The 18,921-nt window shown below is 41.5% G+C and overlaps 1 protein-coding gene across 2 annotated transcripts in view; it reads left to right on the top strand.

Moving 5' to 3' along the window:
• Positions 1-17,225, top strand: part of LOC109865044 (chemokine-like protein TAFA-5) — a 165,767-nt gene extending 148,542 nt beyond the window's left edge. For both annotated transcript variants that reach the window (XM_031798461.1, XM_020453159.2), the window contains exons 4-5: positions 8,202-8,402; positions 14,269-17,225. In XM_031798461.1, the coding sequence (XP_031654321.1) occupies positions 8,202-8,210 (9 nt within the window). In that variant the 3' untranslated portion in view covers positions 8,211-8,402; positions 14,269-17,225. The remainder of the gene's footprint in view (positions 1-8,201; positions 8,403-14,268) is intronic.
• Positions 17,226-18,921: the final 1,696 nt, after the last annotated feature.

The raw sequence follows: 18,921 nt of genomic DNA on the forward strand, positions 1-18,921 counted from the left end.
GCTCTGACTTAGAATATGTGGACAACTACAAATACCTAGGTGTCTGGCTAGACTGTAAACTCTCCTTCCAGACTCATATTAAACATGTCCAATCCAAAATGAAATCTAGAATCGGCTTCCTATTTCGCAACAAAGCCTCCTTTACTCACGCCGCCAAACATACCTCGTAAAACTGACTATCCTACCGATCCTCGACTTCGGTGATGTCATTTACAAAATAGCTTCCAATACTCTACTCAGCACTCTGGATGCAGTCTATCACACTGCCATCCGTTTGTTACCAAAGCCCCTTATACCACCCACCACTGCGACCTGTATGCTCTAGTAGGCTGGCCCTCGCTACATATTCGTCGCCAGACTCACTGCCTCCAGGTCATCTATAAGTCTCTGCTAGGTAAAGCTCTGCCTTATCTAGGCTCACTGGTCACATTAACAACACCCACCCATCACGCACTCCTGCAGGTATATCTCACTGGTCATCCCCAAAGCCAACACTTCCTTTGGTCGCCTTTCCTTCCAGTTCTCTGCTGCCAATGACTGGAACGAACTGCAAAAATCGCTGAAGCTGGAGACTTATATTTCCCTCACTAACTTTAAACATCAGCTGTCTGAGCAACTAACCAATCGCTGCAGCTAGCCCATCTGTAAATATCCCACCCAATCTACCTACCTCATCCCCATATTGTTTTAATGTACTTTTACACACTAGTATTTCTACTTGCACATCACCATCTGCTCATCTATCACTCCAGTGTTCATTTGCAAAATTGTAATTACTTCACTACTATGGCCTATTTATTGACTCATGCCATTTGCACACACTGTATAAAGACTTTATTATTTTTCCTATTGTGTTATTAACTCTATGCTTGTTTATTTCATATGTAACTCTGTGTTGTTTTTGTCACACTGTATTGCTTTATCTTGGCCAGGTCGCAGTTGTAAATGAGAACTTGTTCTCAACTAGATTTTCTGGTAAAATAATGGTGAAATATTTATTTTTTAAAGACCTCAGAAAAATAATTGTAGACCTCCACAAGTCTGGTTCATCCTTGGGAGCAATTTCCAAACACCTGAGAGTACCACGTTCATCGGTACAAGCAATAGTACGCAAGAATAAACCCAATGGGACCACGCAGCCGTCATACCGCTCAGGAAGGAGACGCGTTCTGGCTCCTAGAGATAAACATACTTTGGTGCGAAAAGTGCAAATCAATTCCAGAACAATAGCAAAGGACCTTGTGAAGATGCTGGAAGAAACAGTTACAAAAGTATCTATATCCACAGTAAAACAAGTCCTATATCGACATAACCTGAAAGGCCGTTGAGCAAGGAAGAAGCCACTGCTCCAAAACCATAAAAAAGCCAGACTGCGGTTTGCAACTGCACATGTGGACAAAGATCTGATGAAACAAAAATAGAATTGTTCGGCCATAATGACCATCGTTATGTTTGGAGGAAAAAGGACGAGGCTTGCAAGCCAATGAACACCATGCCAACCGTGAAGCACGGGGGTGACAGCATCATGTTGTGGGGGTACTTTGCTGCATGAGGGACTGGTGCACTTCACAAAATAGATGGCATCATGAAGATGGAAAATTATGTGGATATATTGAAGCAACATCTCAAGACATCAGTCAGGAAGTTAAAGCTTGGTTGAAAATGGGTCTTCTAAATGGACAATGACACCAAGCATACTTCCAAAGTTGTGGCAAAATGGCTTAAGGACAACAAAGTTAAGGTAATGGAGTGGCCATCACAAAGCCCTGACCTCAAACCTATCGAACATTTGTGGGCAGAACTGAAAAAGTGTGTGCAAGCAAGGAGGCCTACAACCCTGACTCAGTTACACAATCTCCTTCAGGAGGAATGGTTCAAAATTCACCCAACTTATTGTGGGAAGCTTGTGGAAGGCTACCCGAAAACATTTGACCCAAGTTAAACAATTTAAAGGCAATGCTGCCAAATACTAATTGAGTGTATGTAAACTTCTGATCCACCGGGAATGAGATGAAAGAAGTAAAAGCTGAAATAAATAATTATCTCTACTATTATTCTGACATTTCATATTCTTTAAATAAAGTGGTGATCCTAGTAAGTCAGAGAATTTTTACTAGGATTAAATGTCAGTAATTGTGAAAAGCTGAGTTTAAATGTATTTGGCTAAGGTGTATGTAAACTTCTGACTGTACATGCAAAACACATTTATTAAAAACAATTCCCCAAAAATCCACCTGCAGTAGAGCAAGTTAAAAATGTGTCATTATATCTTTAAAACATTTATTTGGTGTGAATTCTCATTTAGTTTTGAGTCAGTACCACAAATTGTTCCCTGTGATGAGAAATGAACATATTTTGAGGCATGCCTTCTAAGAGGCTACACCCATGAGTGTGAGTACTGTACCAATTTAACTAATATGTGTTAATAGCTTTCAAACAACAAAATGTGGGGACAGATTGGAGTGTCAATAAGCCTCAAACCTTCAATGTTTGAGTACTTGCTATGTTTTGCTCTGTAGACACTGCAAATTTGGAAGCCTTTGTTAAGGCCTCTAGAAGTGTAAGTTATTCATACATATTTGATGTACAGTGTATATACACTACTGTTCAAAAGTTTGGGGCCACTTAGAAATGTCCTTGTTTTTTAAAGAAAAGCATTCTGTACTCGTCTCTTCACTGTTAATGTTGAGACTGGTGTTTTGCAGCTACTATTTGATGAAGCTCCCAGTTGAGGACTTGTGAGGCATCTGTTTCTTAAACTACACACTCTAATGTACTTGTACTCTTGCTCAGTTGTGCACCGGGGCCTCCCACTCCTCTTTCTATTCTGGTTAGAGCCAGTTTGCTCTGTTCTGTGAAGAGAGTAGTACATACCGTATGAGATCTTCAGTTTCTTGGCAATTTCTGGCATGAGATAGCCTTCATTTCTCAGAACAAGAATAGACAGATGAGTTTCAGAAGAAAGGTCTTTGTTGCTCGCCATTTTGAGCCTATAATCGAACCCACAAATGCTGATGCTCCAGATACTCAACTAGTCTAAAGAAGGCCAGTTTTACTGCCTCTTAAAATCAGCACAACAGTTTTCAACTGTGCTAACATCATTGCAAAAGGGTTTTCTAATGATCAATTAGCCTTTTAAAATGAGAAACTTGGATTAGCTAACACAACGTGCCATTTGAACACAGGAGTGATGGTTGCTGATAATGGGCCTCTGTTTGCCTACGTATGTGGATATTCCATTAAAAAATCAGCCGTTTCCAGCTACAATAGTCATTTACAACATTAACAAAGTCAACACTGTATTTCGGATAAATTTGAGGTCATTTTAATTGACTTTTTTTCCAAAAGCAATTACATTTCTAAGTGACCCCAAACTTTTGAACTGTAGTGTATATATACTGTGTATATTTGATATGCTGTGATATGAAAAAACATTACCTAGCAGCCAACCTGCTTGCACCAATCCCATGCAGTTACAGTAAAATAGCTAGCATGTGTGCTGCCACTTTAATGCTGTAAATTTACAGGCAAAAGTTTTACAGTGCACACACCCAACGTCGCTTCCCTCTCTCCCCGTGTCGCAAACACTATCCTGCCTCCACTCATTAGTAATTTAATACTGTTCATTTGGGCACATTGGTTACGCAGCTGTCTCTCTCTCCCCAATTTGCCTCCCCACCCGCCCTTCGTGAACTCTGACCAGCGTAGGCCTCATCATGAATTAATCTGTCATATTTAAGTCATCAGCTGAGTCCAACTTGTTTACTCCTTCTCCTGAAGAGATGCGCCGAGTCACTGCCGTGACTCATATCCGTGTATCATTTTCAAAGAGTTAAATCCAATTGATACAGTTCATTATCGAGTCTCTCTCTTACCCTATATGGCAAGTTGAGCCCCACAAACATCTTATAGCATTGCATACTGTAGACATTAACACACAGAGAATTCCCGAGCTATATGTCTTGTTGTGTATGACAGATGTGAGGTATAGAGAGAAGGTTGGGTGAGTCCATTTCGAACCAAGTTAGAAGGCTGTTTGTCATCCTGTGTTGATGTTGGCTCTGAGAGGCTGAGAGATGACAGGTATTCATGGCTGCTCCATATTGTATGTCAAATGGACGGTCAGAGGCCATAGTTGGCTAGGGCCTGCCTGCCTGCCTGTCTGTCTGTCTGTCTGTCTGTCTGTCTGTCTGTCTGTCTGTCTGTCTGTCTGTCTGTCTGTCTGTCTGTCTGTCTGTCTGTCTGTCTGTCTGTCTGTCTGTCTGTCTGTCTGTCTGTCTGTCTGTCTGTCTGTCTGTCTGTCTGTCTGCCTGTCTGTGACATGTACAGTCTGTCTGTCTGTCTGTCTGTCTGTCTGTCTGTCTGTCTGTCTGTCTGTCTGTCTGTCTGTCTGTCTGTCTGTCTGTCTGTCTGTCTGTCTGTCTGTCTGTCTGTCTGTGACATGTACAGTCTGTCTGCCTGCCTGCCTGGATGCCTGCCTGCCTGTCTGTCTGTCTGTCTGTCTGTGACATGTACAGTCTGTCTGTCTGTCTGTCTGTCTGTCTGTCTGTCTGTCTGTCTGTCTGTCTGTCTGTCTGTCTGTCTGTCTGTCTGTCTGTCTGTCTGTCTGTCTGTCTGTCTGTCTGCCTGCCTGTCTGTCTGTGACATGTACAGTCTGTCTGCCTGCCTGCCTGCTTGTCTGTCTGTCTGTCTGTCTGTCTGTCTGTCTGTCTGTCTGTCTGTCTGTCTGTCTGTCTGTCTGTCTGTCTGTCTGTCTGTCTGTCTGTCTGTCTGTCTGTCTGTCTGTCTGTCTGCCTGTCTGTCTGTGACATATACAGTCTGTCTGTCTGTGACATGTACAGTCACTTTCCAAGGTGCTGGTTGTGAACATGGATAGACAAGGCACTGGGGCTTTTGACCAAGCTTACAGTACATAGTAACTCAATTCCATTGAGGCCTGCCAATTTAAGGTAAAATTGTGGTAAAATCTAGGACTTTTCTTCAAATCCCACCATCTCATTGATGCATCATTTTTGTTTGGTTTGATACTGGTGGCCTATTCTGATCCTTTCTGAGGCCAAGAGGCTTTTTGTGGTTCACAGTGTGTGTGGATGTTGATGTTTAATCCGAAATGCCAGTTTGTCATCTGCAGAGCAGTTTGTCATCTGCAGAGCATAGAAAAATAGAAAAAAGGCTATGCCAATCACTCTCTCCCAGACTCTGCCCCTTTTCATGTAAATGTAGGGTAAAGTAACTTGTCCATCAGTGGACTAAATCAGGGTCACACAGAGTGATTACTGGTAGTCTTAAACAAATCTACTTTGAAACAGAAGTATACACCTCGCACACATGGTTATGGGCTTAAAAAAAGAAGAAATCTGTATTATGGCATATATAGAGTCACAGAAGTCTGAAATATAACAAAACTGTTTAACATAGACACCTGATTATCAATGTTGTTTTTAACCATAAGACCTACGTATTCATGATGCAATGAAAGTCCAATTTAGCAATCACTAATTACTGTACCTACCCCAATACCCCCACGGTGGATTTAAATGTGTATTTCTCACACACGGCAGCAGAGATAAACGCTAATGTCTAACATGGTTAACTGCATTTCAGAGACATCTCTCTGATGGTGATATAATATTAGTTTCAGCAGTCATCCTTGAAACCTTCTTTCAACTAAATTTATTTAAGCTAAATTGCTTATTGCTCTCTCTCTCTCTCTCTGTGTGGATGCTTCACATCATTGTCTCCTCCGTTGTGCTGGCAGATAAAACAGAGAGAACTGTCTCTATTTCACTCTTTCTCATCACAGGGAACAAATGCATGCTGGGAAAAATAAGTTAAAGGGAGAGAAGAATCACCTTAGGTTATATCTGACAATATTTCTTGACAATTTAATAGGATAAACAATTGAAAGGAGTTTGGGAGAAGGTAAAGGAAGAGAGAGAGAGAGAGAGAGAGAGACAAGAAGGGGGAAGGAAAAGCTTGAACCCATCAGTCTGACAGATAAAAAAAATTCAAATTGGAGCACATCAGGTAGTGGCCATTGTCTTTCATTGTTCTGGACCCTTTTACCTTTGTGAGAAGGCTGAGGTTTTCAAGAGAACATTTCATCTTGGCAGGAAGATAAATTCTCCTGGCAGAAATCTTCCTTGGGAACACCATGCAGTGGTTCTTGAGGTGAATACAACAAAGCAGTATGCAGTATATCCAAGCCATGCGCATTAATGTTTACACTTCCTCAGCTAAAAGCTATCCCTCAAAGCTTTACTAAAACATTCACTTGTTATCCAACAAGTAACAACAACTCATTTCTCAAAGATTTGTTTAGACTTTAAGTTCCATTTAGAACAAACATTGAGTCCAAAAATTGAGAATGAGGCTTGTATCAATTGAACTTTCTGACTCAGTGAAAACGATTTAACACCACGAACACACACACGCACACTTCCTTTGTCCTAAAAGTTACTTGCTACATCTCGTCTTCACACACTGATTCTACCATACATGGAGGGGTAGCCACGCGTACACACACACACACACACACACACACACACACACGTCTATAACTGCCACAGTGCATTGTGTGTGGACCCCAGGAAGAGTAGCTGCTGCATGTGCATTAGCTAATGCGGATCCTAATAAACTAAAAACACACACACACACACACACACACACACACACACACACACACACACACACACACACACACACACACACATACTGATTGTACCATACATAGAGGGGTAGCCTCTTAAGTGGCAGTTGATGAATTTAATCAGTGAATCCATTAGCTCGCTCTTGATTGGGGTATTTAACTACATAATAGAGAATGGTGTCGGTGGCATCCACTGAGAGAAAGCCTGTGATTATGCACCACACTGTAATCAGGGCTGTTTCACAGCAGCAGACGTGGTGTGGAGAGGTTGCTAATCAAGGAAGTGAAGGACTCAGTGTGTTAAGACTGAGAAAATTGTGAGGAAAGGATGATCCCACAGTGTTTTTTTACCCCAATTACATGATATCTAATTGGGAGTTACAGTCTTGTCCCATTGCTGTAACTCCCGTCCGGACTCCGGAGAGGCAAAGATCGAGAGCCATGCATCCTCCGAAACACGACCCTGCCAAGCCACACTGCTTCTTGACACACTGCTCGATGCTGGGCCAATTGTGCGCCTACTCATGGGTCTCCCAGTTGCGGCCAGCCCAAGATCGAACCCGCGTCTGTTGTGATGCCTCAAGAACTTAGACCGCTGCACCACTCGGGAGGCCTGATCCCACAGTCTGGGCGTGTTACCTCTTAGTGTTCTTCGTGTGTGTGTGTGTGTGTGTGTGTGTGTGTGTGTGTGTGTGTGTGTGTGTGTGTGTGTGTGTGTGTGTGTGTGTGTGTGTGTGTGTTTAGGCTTAGGAGTTAGGGTTACAATGAGGGTTAGAGTTAGAATCAGGGTTAGGGGTTAGATTTAGGAGTTAGGGTTACAATGAGGGTTAGAGTTAGAATCAGGGTTAGGGGTTAGATTTAGGAGTTAGGGTTACAATGAGGGTTAGAGTTAGAATCAGGGTTAGGGGTTAGATTTAGGAGTTAGGGTTACAATGAGGGTTAGAGTTAGAATCAGGGTTAGGGGTTAGATTTAGGAGTTAGGGTTACAATGAGGGTTAGAGTTAGAATCAGGGTTAGGGGTTAGATTTAGTTTTAGGGTTAGCATTTTTGGGTTAAGGTGGGGTTAAGGGTTATGATTAGGTTCAGGTTTAGAGGTTAGGGAAAATATAATTTTTAGCCACCACCGCCATGCCTCCCTCCCTAGTCCGAGACTGCATGGAGGAGCCGTGCACGCTTCAAACCATTAGCTAGAAAGAGGCACATACCCTCACACTCGCACGCACGCACACACACACACACACACACACACACACACACACACACACACACACACACACACACACACACACACACACACACACACACACACACACACACACACATCACCTTCATTTTGAAAAGTATTTTATGGTTTGGAAGACTTGTAGAGAGATCTCACATAGATTGTTTTGTTACTGTATTCTTCTTTGCGGAAGCTGCACAGTAGGCTTTTGACCTGCGGGGCATATTGCTCTAATTATTTTGGTCAATTGTGGCAACACTCTTGTTTGAAAACTACTAAATGACTCCTTCCCTCCTCCGTTTCTCCCTCCCCTCTGTAATTTCCCTCCAGGCTCTATGACGTGACTGGAGTCCCTGTGGGTCCTCCATTCCGCTGACAGTACCATGGCGGAGGAGAGCATTGATGACCATGACAGACAGCCTCAGACCATACCACCAACCACCACCACCACCACCACTGGTCCATTACTACAGACATGAACAACCTACACAACCAACTCTAAACCACGGTGGGCATAATCCACAAAGCAAGGTACAGAATGAATCCATCAACACAGGAATCAGCATCAAAGCATAACGGGAAAACAAACGTCTAACCTAACCAATGTTATTTTTATGATTCTGGCAGAATAATAGTATTGCAGCATGATGTTGACAAGTGTGCACTAAGATACACTGGTAATAATATAATATGATATATTAGTGTTGCAATTCGACTTCTATGGAAGAAATGTAGAAACTCCACACCTTGAGCTCAAAGGCCCCCAGAGTCTGTTTTGCAACAACAACAAAAATCCATGTGTCAAGCATTAGGAAGAGCCATTGAGTTCTGTACCATTATATTGACATGTCTTATATGTTGTTTTTAAATTGTTACACCTTGTATCCACACAGAGGAATGAACGAGACACCACACACACACTCTCTCACACACACACACACACACACACACACACACACACACACACACACACACACACACACACACACACACACACACGCACACACACACACACACACACACACACACACACACACACACACACACACACACATACACACACACACACACAGTATACGACCAGAACCATATAGACTGGTCTAGATACTGCCAGTATGTCTTGGTGAAACAGACACGTCTCTGAGTAAATCTTACTTCTCTTGTCATGAGAATGAATGAAGCCAGTTGTAAAGCAAGACAGTGCTTTTTCACAATATTATTCATAAAGTACAAACTGTACAGTCCATAGTCTCAGTCTCGGTTTGATGTTTTCTTTATGTTTACTCTCTGTTGATTCAGCCATCCTATATGTATCTCAGATAGTACTGTATGTCTAGGTTCAGACTAATTGTAGTTACGTGGGCTGATAACCCTTAAAGACATAAACAATTAGGTGGTGAGTGAGATGATACTGTATTGAATAGCAGAAATAGCCAACTTACTATGCTACCTACACTCAGAAATAAAGGTTTCCATTTGTTCCTAAAGTAGAACAACCATTTGTGATTGGAGTGGTACCCTCCTTTGTACTTTTAGATTAGAGTTACCATCCATGACTGTATTTGTTAGTGACAGAGACGTGGTTGTTGAATTAGTTTGTTTTCAGTCCTGTGGCTTTCAGCAAATGAGTTCCTCGGTGTATATTATCATTCAAATTAACGTCTTTATTATAATACATTACATGTCTCATAAGGCCTTATTTTGAGGCCTACCTTTACCCTAACACAGTGGCCTGAAACTCATATATTACTGTCCACATCAGACCTTGCAAGTAAGTTTGCGAAGTTCCAAGATTCATATTCCAAAATCATAGTTGAGGCATTTCCTTTTTTCCCCCAGGAATTTTCCAACCAGGATTTCTGGAAAACTTAGGAAATGTACAAGAATTTTGCAATCCTACCTTCAAGTCACATTATGCTGGCTTGCAAAGTGATTTGTAATTCCTATTGGAATCCAGCCAACGTTAGGATATCCAACAGTTTGAATTTTTATTCATCTGCAACCTGCATTCATAATGACAGTCAGGGTTAGAAACAGTGTGAGGAGACTACCTACAGTGCCTTCAGAAAGTATTCACAGCCCTTGACTTACTTGTTTTACAGCCTGAATTCAAAATGTATTCAATATCTTTTTTTCCACTCACCCATCTACCCACAATACCCCATAATGACAAAGTAAAAATACGTTTTCCGATTTTTTTTTTGCAAATGTATTGATAATGAAATACAGAAATATCTAATTTACATAAGTATTCACACCCCTGAGTCAAAACTTAGAACTGTAGAAGCACCTTTGACAGAGATTACAGCTGTGAGTCTTTCTGGGTAAATCTCTAAGAGCTTTCCACACCTGGATTGTGCAACATTTTCCCATTGTTCTTTTCACAATTCTTCAAGCTCTGTCAAATTGGTTGTTGATCATTGCTAGACAACCATTTTTAGGTTTTGCCATAGAATTTAAAGCAGATTTAGGTCAAAACTGTAACTTGGCCACTTGGCCATTCCCTGTCTTCTTAGTAAGCAACTACAGCATAGATTTGGCCTTGTGTTTTAGGTTATTGTCCTGCTAAAAGGTGAATTCATCTCCCAGTGTCTGGTATAAAGTAGACTGAACCAGATGTTCCTCTAGCATTTTGCCTGTGCTTAGCTCCATTACGTTAAAAAAAAAATCCCGAAAAGTCCCCGGTCCTTAACGATTGCAAGCATACCCATAACATGATGCAGCCACCACTATGCTTGAAAATTTGGGAGGTGGTACTTAGGAATGTGTTCTATTGGATTTGTTCCAAACTGAACTTTTTGCTCTGTATACAAAGTGTTAATTGCTTTGCCATGTTTTTTGCAGTATTACTTTCGTGCCTTTTTGCAAACAAGATGCATGTTTAATTCTGTACAGGCTTTCATCTTTTCACTCTGTCAGTTACGTAATTAGTGTTGATCCCATCCTCAGTTTTCTCCTAACACAACCATTATACTCTATAACTTTTTTAAAGTCACCAATGTCCCTATGCTGAAATTCCTGAGCGTTTTCCTTCCTCTCTGGCAACTGAGTTTAGAAGGACTGTCTGCTTTTTTCCCAATTTTAGCCATTTACCAATAGGTGCCCTTCTTTGCGAGGCATTGGAAAAACTCCCTAGTCTTTGTGGTTGAATCTGTGTTTTAAATTCACTGCTTGACTGAGTGACCTAACAGATTATTGTATGTGTGGGGTACAGAGATGAGGCAGTCATTCAAAAATCATGTTAAGCGCTATTATTGCACACAGAGTGAATCCATGCAAATTATTATTACTTGTTAAGCACACTTTTACTCCTGAACATATTTTGGATTGCCAAAACAAAGAGGTTGAATACAAAGAGGTTGAATACTTATTGACTCAAACATTTCAGATTTTCATTAATACATTTGTAAAGAATTTCCAAACACCTAATACCACTTTGACATTATGGGGTATTGTGTGTAGGCCAGTGACAATTGAATCCATTTTAAACTCAGTTTGTGAAACAACAAAATGCAGAAAAGGTCAAGGGCTATGAATACTTTCTGAATGCACTGTGAGCCATTTTAAACTTGAACAACCATTTCAGTAATGGATGCAAAAAAATTGAACAAACGTATTGGTTTAGTTTAGAAAAAATGTATGTTATTTATCGTTGTGTAGCACAAGATGAATCAATCGATGAATGTACATGGAAAAAGACAGATATTTAAAAACCTTTTTTTTTTATCCACCTGCAGTAGAGCATGCAGGAAAGTAATGATGATGAAAAACAATTTACCCCTTTTTTGAGAGTGAAAGTGTGATGATTGTACCATTTTTATTTTAAATATGTATAATAATATAAATATATAAAACAGTGTTTCCCAAAGCTGGTCATGGTGGAATTAAAGTGAACATACTGTACACAAACACACATTTTGATCTCTGGTGACCTAATGTGCTGTACACTGTGTGATGTGTATTTACACTGGGCTTAAAACAGCGTTAGTTTATTTGATGTGTAGAGGAAATGTAATATGAAAGAGCTGATTTAGATAAGAGCACTGAACTTTGAACTTTCTTCTCCTGAGAGAACATGGGGAGTGTCTGGGGAATATCAAACACACACGTCTAACATAAAGATCCCCAATCAGCCCTGGTAGCATTTGATCACATCTTCCCCATGCACTGATTCTACTAGTCCTACATTCTCTGTTATCAATCTAAATCATACTAACGTGTCTAGCCTACAGTACCTCACCTCAATCATTTGATCACATCTTCCTCAGGCACTTTAATATAGGCCTAGTTACACGCTCTGTCACTTATCAATCTAAATCATATTATCCCTTTATTACTATTTGAGAGAGAGAGAGAGAGAGAGAGAGAGAGAGAGAGCGAGAGAGAGAGAGAGCAAGAGAGGGAGAGAGAGAGCAAGCGAGAGAGAGAGAGAGAGAGAGAGAGAGAGAGAGAGAGAGCAAGAGAGGGAGAGAGAGAGCAAGCGAGAGAGAGAGAGAGAGAGAGAGATGGCCTCGAGCCATATTTTATTTCCATAAGTTGATTTTCTTCGTCAGGAGAATACTGATAGCTATTGATTGATTTGTTCTATGTCCCTGTAGCAGCACAGTAGTTCACGCCATTTGAATTTACCCGAAGTTCTGTCGCGTCCTAAAAACCTTTGTGCCGTGAAAATGCTTGTGCTATTGTCAATAACGTGACATCTCATTGATGCTCTTGTTTTGGGTCACCCTGAAAGTTGGGCAGCTAAAGCAGAATATATATTTTTGGCCAGCAGGATTGCTTTTAGTATTCTCCTAAGCATCAGAAATCTGTTACTGGAGATACAGTACTCTGATTCAGAGGAGTTGGGTTAAATGTGGAAGACACATTTCAGTTGAAGGAATTCAGTTGTCCTAATGACTAGGTATCACCCATTTCCCTTTACCCAGTATAAGATTAAGAAATAACATATTTTCTATGTGAACCTATTCAATAATCATGCTTTACATTAATAGCCTGTTTCCATTTTTATAGAGATCAGATTTGTGTGCAAGATTTACAGTATTACATTTTTACCACGGCCAGTGTGAGAGAGATATTGTAGTGGGAGAGAAAGGGAATCCAACACAGACAGAGTCTCACTGCCTGCAGTCTATTTAAAATAATTTGCATTCAAATTCTCCTGAGAGAATCTCACAGAGACACCCTGCCACTACTGTACTAGGCTACCATGTTTTCTCCATTAGCCTATGTTGAATGAATGGATGGATTAATTAATTAACGAACAAACTAACAAATGAATGAACCAACAAACAAACAAATTAATGCTTCATTTCCATGTCACAACACCACTTTTGTTGTCTATCCCTTCATCTCCGTTACTGTAATTCAATCTCAGTGTAAACTTTATTTTACCACTAGAGGGCAGCGTGACTGTCACTGCCATAATGACGCGGCAACAGTACAGTACCTCTAATGGCGCTAATTGCCAGGTTGGCTTGTGCTGCACTGGGGGTATTAGTGGGAGACATGTCCCTCTTCTTAGCCCGGATACTCTTGGGTCATTCCCTCCATACCTTCTCCTCTGCAGCCACTGAGTACACTACACTGTGACATTATCCTATTAAATGACGCAGGTTCATTTAGTTGCTGATTGCTCCATTCCTGTTGTTTTTATCCACGGATTTCCCCCAGTTTTAATCTAACACCTGCCCCCTTTCATGGCAATTTGCACTCTGTGTAATTGTCAAGAGTTCATTATTATAAATTAAGCAGCCCCGGCAATCTTGGAAAGCATCAATGCCTTTATCAAGTTGGCTGGAGACCACACATAGGCCAGATGGCGTGCCGACCAACTACACTTTTTTTTTCTCTCTCCAGATTTCTTCTGTGAGGCTGATTAATTGTTTTACAGTTCTGCACTGTAAGACTTGTTTTGTTGCTATGGTTTAATGCCCCAGCAGAATTCACAATATTTGAATCCCAGAACATACTGCTGTTGACAATGATTGGTATGGGACTGTTCCAATTTCTTCATAACTTCATTTCAGAGCTGTAGACGTTTGAATAAGTTCCACATACAGTATCTATTATGGGAATAATGGGAGCGAAAGTAATGGAAGTAAAATATACAACGTTCATTTAGGGACAGTCATTGCGGAGTAAGTAGCTGTGGACCCTAATAACTAGTCCAAGGTATTATTCAACCCCTTCAATGTCAACATTGAGATTTGGCATTTGGTAATCTAAACCTAGATCTGTCTGTGGTTATGGCCTGGGCAACTTCTACCACAAGCATTGATTTATTTTAGCATGTTTTGAAGTTTTAGCAACTTAGCATTGTCTAAGGATTGTCTGTGATTAGCTAGCATTGATTATCCTGTACTCTGACAGAACTTGTGTTCTCATTGATCTGCAGGTCTCTTAAACAAAGTCAACGGCAGCCAATACTGGAGTGTTTGAGGGCACTTGAAGTCGAGAGCGAGGTCTCATCTTTGACTCTGGAGAAGCTTTTTCATGTTTCCTGTGCCCTGACTCCTGGCTCCACCCCTCTGCGGCTCCGACCAACCAATGACCATCTGCTGTAGATAACCCACTGTCTGTCATTGGATCAACATGTCCCGTCTGCCCCCTTCTATTAGCGTCCGTCTGCTTTGTAAATGAGCAGAACCCTCTAGTGCCATGGAGGTCCGGTTTCCGTCAGCGCCTTGTCCAGAGAGGGAGAGAGTGGTATCTATGGAGCCATTTAGATCGACTACTTGTACTGTTCAGCTACTGTCTGTTCAGTGGACAGAGGACTCCCACTTACTTCAATCATACCTGCTTCTGTTAGACTGCAATGGGACAGAGAGACGTATTCCAAAGAACAGGATTATTGTGAACCTGGCCCGAGGCGTTCTGATGTGTCTGACCTAGCGGCAGACTATGGACTGGATCAAACGTTGGACTGGATTTATCCAGACTATGGACCAGACTGGACCAGATGACATGCTCACTGCTCGCCCTGTGCTCTGCTGTGAATAGGCCTTCTGCTGGAGTACACCTTTGGCACTCTCCATATTTTTATAGACCAAAGAGGAAAAAAAGAACAGTTTATTGTAAGACGAGATGGACCAGATTAGGAAAGAGAAATGGATACTTGTTTTTCTCGCTCCACAACGACGACTGCTCTCATAGCTGTAGATGTTGGGCTTTATGTCATTCTGAACATAGACTATAGAGTCTAGTGGGACACGTATACCATCAAAGGAGTTACCTTTAAAAACTTGGCGGACATTTTTTTTCTCCGACTAAACCCACCACTGTATTTTGAAACTGGAGATATAGGTAAACATACATCTATGTATTAAAAAAAAATATCAGATTTTGCATTTTTCAAAAGCTACAAATTGGGACACATTGCAATAAGCATGGTTGGTAAAAAACGGTAAAAGAGCAAAACTACTGATCATCATTGAGGCTAAAAGAGAACATTGAATCTGTCATTTCTGATTTGAGGCTGGCGGGTGGTGGAAAGACACATTTCATGAAATGTATTTTGAAAGGCCTAAAGCGTATATATTTAACAGTTTTATATGTTGTACCTTTGTAGAGAACCTTATTCGACATGAATAACGTGGTCACAAAATGGCAGCCATAGAACGTGAAAAACAAGCTCTCTTAACGCTGGTTTGTCCTGCTCTCTTTCTGTTCTCATGACAAGTAAGCTTCTCCCCTCTCACACCTCTAATCTCCCAAACTATCAATCACAGATAAAAGAGAGAAAAAAATGCTCTTGAGTTATGTTTCAATATTTAATGGTCATGTTTTACAGATGCCTGTGAGAGTGTCTTGCAGTGTACGGTTTTTAATGTGGTTAACAACTCTGACACAGCATAAACAATCTGACTGAACCCTCAATGCAACTGATTGAATTCCAGGCCTGAGAGTCACTATCTATCAAAAATTGAACTCATCACAGACAGAGATTTAGTCACTTTAGTCAATGAGCAGCCTTTGAAACCTGCTGATTGCTGCAGTATTGCATTGTAAAAGGCGTGGATTACATACTCATTTCTCTATAATGTCTAGTTTATTTCTTTGTGCTTACGTGTCTGTCGCACAATGCTGACCTCCAGTCCTGAGAGACGAAGATGATGATGACACGCGAAGAAGGGAGGCATTGTGGGAAAAGTTTTAGAATCATTTACATGAGACACTTTTTTTATCATGAAATATTTTAAGAATAAAGGAGGTACATGAAAGAACCATCACTTGCTAATATAGACGCTTTGGTTTTCAAAGTCATCCAATTTATTCAAGGAACTAAGGTTTATCATACCTCATTTTGTATTACGTTTATTTAATTATCCTGCCCTATATGCCAAAAACTGACAGCCAGAAATACGTGTTTCTTTTCTTCTACATCATCTACTTTAAAAAGTGTCTAATTGTCCACATGTAAGTTCCTCATACATATCTAATAGGTACACACCTGATATACATAAGTAAACCAAATCAAATGATTTATTGACAGTCTCAATGGGATTTGATTATACTAACGTATGCATATGAATGTATTGATACAGAGCTGATTAAGGCATTTGCTCAGACAGTTAGGACAGAAATGACAGTTTGACTGACTCCATATGTGTATGCTGCTGGCTGTATGTATTATGGTGGAATGGATTCCATAATTATACAACAATAGACTGTACAAATGCAGAGCAGTACACCTGGTCGATATTTAATGAACTGCAAGATTACGATGTTGAAAAACTTGCAAAGGGTTACCCTGCAACGGGCTATGGATCTAATGCCAGTGAAAACACATAAAAAGAGATGATATCAGTCCCTTGGACAGCACCATATAACCAGACTCCTGCTACATTAGGTGGTACTGTCCAAGGTCCTGGTTTTCAGCCAGGGGCTCGGATTCCATGACAGACACAAATTCAAATGTTGTGTGTTAGGCTCTGAGTGGAGGCCTATTACCTTCCAGATGAACCTCCAACCTGTTAAGATCCAGATGCTGAACTTCTCGTATCCACACTTGGCTCTCTGCTGTTCAGTCCGACTGACTGACTTTCATTGACTTACTGACTGGGACCAGTCAGACTAGCCGGCTGGCTGGATGACTGACGTTCCTCCCTAATCCTGACTGGCTGGATCAGTCTGTTCCACCAACACCAGCTGGAGACTAAGACAGCTGTTGTTGACAGAGAAGTTTTCACAGGATGCAAATGAGAAGTGAGTTTCCTGAAAGGACCCGTGTGTTTTTCATTTGTGTTTGTGTTTGTGTACGTGTACGTGTACGTGTGTGATGTGCGTGTGTAGCCTGCAATTGTCAAGACAGTTGTAAAATATTGAATTACATCTGATTGAATTTCAATAATCTCTCCCGTATCCTGGAGGTTCGGTGTGATCTTCGGAGGAGTCGTGTCTCATACACATTTTCATTTGATTAGAGCAAAGTACAATGAGGAGTTTCTCCTAGAGGTACAATAGACAGCTTGTGATAATGTCTTTGCCGTAGAGAAAGAGGCAAAGTGGGTCACATACAAATGGGAGACTATTACTGTGTGTGTATATCGGTCTGTGCAAATGCTTTCTCTCTTTCCTATAGCTCTATAGTGATATGTGTACCATATCCGTATTTCCCAATCCTGTTCTGTTGATGTGTTCGTATTTGTACAGTGCCTTCTGAAAGTATTCAGACCCCTTGACTTTTTCCACATTGTCTTATGCAACAGCCTTATTATAAAATGGATTCAATAAATAAGCAATCCTCAGCAATCTACACACCCCATAATGGCAAAGCGAAAACCGGTTTTATTTTTTGTATGCAGATGTATTACAAATAAAAAACAGAAATACCTCATTTACATCAGTATTCAGCCCTTTTAATATGAGGCTCGAAATTGAGCTCAAGTGTATCCTGTTCCCATTGATCATCCTTGACATGTTTCTACAACTTGATTGGAGTCCACCTGTGGTAAATTCAATTGATTGTGACATGATTTGGAAAACCAAGCCATGAGGTCGAGGGAATTGTCCGTAGAGCTCAGAGACAGGATTGTGTCGAGGCACAGATCTGGGGAGGGATACCCAAAATTTTTTGCAGCATTTAAGCTCCCCAAGAATACAGTGGCCGCCATCATTTTTATTTTATTTTTATATTTTCCCCCCTTTTTTCCCCAATTTCGTGGTATCCAATTGTTAGTAATTACTATCTTGTCTCATCGCTACAACTCCCGTACGGGCTCGGGAGAGATGAAGGTCGAAAGCCATGCGTCCTCCGAAACACAACCCAACCAAGCCGCACTGCTTCTTAACACAGCGCGCATCCAACCCGGAAGCCAGCCACACCAATGTGTCGGAGGAAACACCGTGCACCTGGCGACCTTCGTTAGCGTGCACTGCGCCAGGCCCGCCACAGGAGTCGCTGGTGCGCGATGAGACAAGGATATCCCTACCAGCCAAACCCTCCCTAACCCGGATGATGCTAGGCCAATTGTGCGTCGCACCACGGACCTCCCGGTCACGGCCGGCTGCGACAGAGCCTGGGTGCGAAATATCTGGTGGAATAGCTAGCGCTGCAATGTAGTGCCTTAGACCACTGCGCCACCCGGGAGGGGCCACCATCATTCTTTCATGGAAGATGTTTGGAACCACCAAGACTCTTCCTAGAGCTGGCCGAACGGCCAAATTATGCAATCAGGGGAGAAGGGCATTGGTCAGGGAGGTGACCAAGAACCTTTTGGTCACTCTGACAGAGCTCTAGAGTTCCTCTGTGGAGATGGAAGGACCTTCCAGAAGGACAACCATCTCTGCAGTACTCCACCAATCAGGCCTTTATGGTAGAGTGGCCAGACGGAAGCTACTCCTCAGTAAAAGGCACATGACAGCCCACTTGGAGTTTGCAAAAGGCACCTAAAGACTCTCAGACCGTGAAAAACAAGATTCTCTGCTCTGATGAAACCAAGATTGAACTCTTTAGCCTGAATGCCAAGCGTCACGTCTGGAGGAAACCTGTCACCATCCCTACGGTGAAGCATTGTGGTGGCAGCATCATGCTGTGGGGATGTTTTTC

The sequence above is a fragment of the Oncorhynchus kisutch genome, linkage group LG19, assembly GCF_002021735.2.
Source record: "Oncorhynchus kisutch isolate 150728-3 linkage group LG19, Okis_V2, whole genome shotgun sequence".
NCBI lineage: Eukaryota > Metazoa > Chordata > Actinopteri > Salmoniformes > Salmonidae > Oncorhynchus > Oncorhynchus kisutch.